The sequence below is a fragment of the Carcharodon carcharias genome, chromosome 12, assembly GCF_017639515.1.
Source record: "Carcharodon carcharias isolate sCarCar2 chromosome 12, sCarCar2.pri, whole genome shotgun sequence".
Lineage (NCBI taxonomy): Eukaryota > Metazoa > Chordata > Chondrichthyes > Lamniformes > Lamnidae > Carcharodon > Carcharodon carcharias.
The window spans coordinates 136,031,483-136,033,344 of record NC_054478.1 but is presented as its reverse complement, the minus strand read 5'-3'; the positions used below and the strand labels follow the sequence as shown (position 1 = coordinate 136,033,344).

General features: G+C 48.7%; 1 protein-coding gene across 1 annotated transcript; it reads left to right on the top strand.

Moving 5' to 3' along the window:
• Window positions 1-589: 589 nt before the first annotated feature.
• lrrc3 (leucine rich repeat containing 3) lies at window positions 590-1,446 on the top strand. The gene has a single exon (XM_041200282.1). The coding sequence runs from the start codon at window positions 590-592 to the stop codon at window positions 1,373-1,375; it is 786 nt and encodes a 261-aa protein (XP_041056216.1). The 3' UTR covers window positions 1,376-1,446.
• Window positions 1,447-1,862: the final 416 nt, after the last annotated feature.

The following is a 1,862-nucleotide window of genomic DNA, read 5'->3' as shown; positions in this document are numbered from 1 at the left end:
TGTTTATAACTATCAAGAAAGACCAAACAGACTGGGGCTCTTTTCTCTAGAAAGGTGGAGGCTGCGGGGGTGACCTGATTTAAAATTATGAAGTCGGTTGATAAGGTAGACATTTAGGTGAGGTTTCCACTTGTAGAGGAGACCAAAACTATAATTCCATAAATACAAGACAGTCACTAATAAATCCAACAAGGAATTCAGGAGAAACATCCTTACTCAGAGAGTGGACAGAATGGGGAGCTTTCTACCCCATTGAGTTATTGAGGTGAATGGCATGGATGCATTTAAGGGAGGCTAGATAAGTGCATGATGGGGAAAGGAATAGGATTATGTGGATAGGATGGGATGACGTAGGGTGAGAGGGGGCTTGTGTGGAGGATAAACACTGGCATAGGCCAGTTTAGCTGTTTCTGTGCAGTAAATACTATGTCATTCCATACAAAGAGGGAATGGCTGTCAGACTAATCTTTCTTCTCACCACCTTTAGTCCACAGGGTTACTTCTGCTGCTTGGAGCTGGCCCTCGAGCGAATTGGCTGCTGTCGCAATGGACGAACCCCTCTAATGGGTGGCGCTGAGGCATTCTCACCATGTTGCAGCGCGGATTGACATGGCTCCGGTTCAAGGTCACACAGCCCATAGCCTTGGGTAGTCTTCTGCTGCTCTTTTCTTTGCTTCACGCGTCCGCCACCTCGTGTCCTAGAAGCTGCCAGTGCTTCGATAAGAACGGGAAGTTTGTGCACTGCGCTGGCAAGAACCTGAAAGAAATCCCCAAGGACCTCCCTGCTGATACTGTGTCCTTACATCTTAACTCCAACAGGATAACCAAAATACCCAACAATGCCTTCAAGGACCTCTACCTACTCAAGGAACTGGATTTATCCAAAAACGCCATTGAGTCCATAGATATTGGAGCATTCAAAGGAATCCCCGAGGGCCTCAAGATGCTTGACCTGTCAAGCAATATGATCCAGAGTGTGCCAAAGGAGGCCCTCAGTAAAATTAAAGCAAAGATCCGACTCTCTAACAACCCGTGGCACTGTGAATGTACACTGCAGCAGATCATCAAGGAGCTAACCCTTGACCCGGAGACAGTCAACGACTTCATCTGCCATTCATCGGTGCAGGAGGAGTACGCGGGCAAACCACTCATCCAGATCCTCGATTCAGGTATCAACTTCTGCAACATCCACCAGAAGACGACCGACGTCGCCATGTTCATCACCATGTTCGGCTGGTTCACCATGGTCATCTCCTACATTGTGTACTACGTGCGTCAGAATCAGGAAGATGCCAGGCGACACCTCGAGTACCTTAAGTCCCTCCCCAGCACACAGATCACCAAGGAGTTTGACACAATCAGTACTGTACTGTGAGGTGGTTTACCCTCCCTTGTGTGACACCTATTCAACCTTAATACTGGATGAGTCAGCAACTCTCCTGGCTCAGCCACAAGTGCCTCGTTTGCTAATTAGAGATTGTATGCTCTTTGACTTTTTTTATGATTTTTTTGTGCGTTGAGGTTCCTAATAAAGCTGTCAGAACAAATGACTGCAGTGACTTTGGTAGATGATAAAACATTTTTGACTTCTCCCTGAGCCTCGGGCTCCAATCCAAGTCAGGCTTGTAGAATGAAGGATGCAGGGGGAGATGCCTCAAGGACCCAGGGACGGTGCTGGCCCCTGCATATCAAAGGGTTTTAAACCCAAGAACCAGGCAAGAGGGCTGTCCACAGTCAAGGGGCGGGGTGGGGGGTGGGGGAGGAGAGGGGGAGATCTGTCAACAAATTAGAAGGAGGGGGAAGTCTGCTCAGAGTCAGGGGGCAAGGGGCAATGGGGAGGTCAGTCCACAGTCAGGAGGTAG

Bases quoted from the DNA above. Each gene is read 5' to 3' on its own strand.
- lrrc3 (XM_041200282.1), top strand. From the start codon at position 590: ATGTTGCAGCGCGGATTGACATGGCTCCGGTTCAAGGTCACACAGCCC.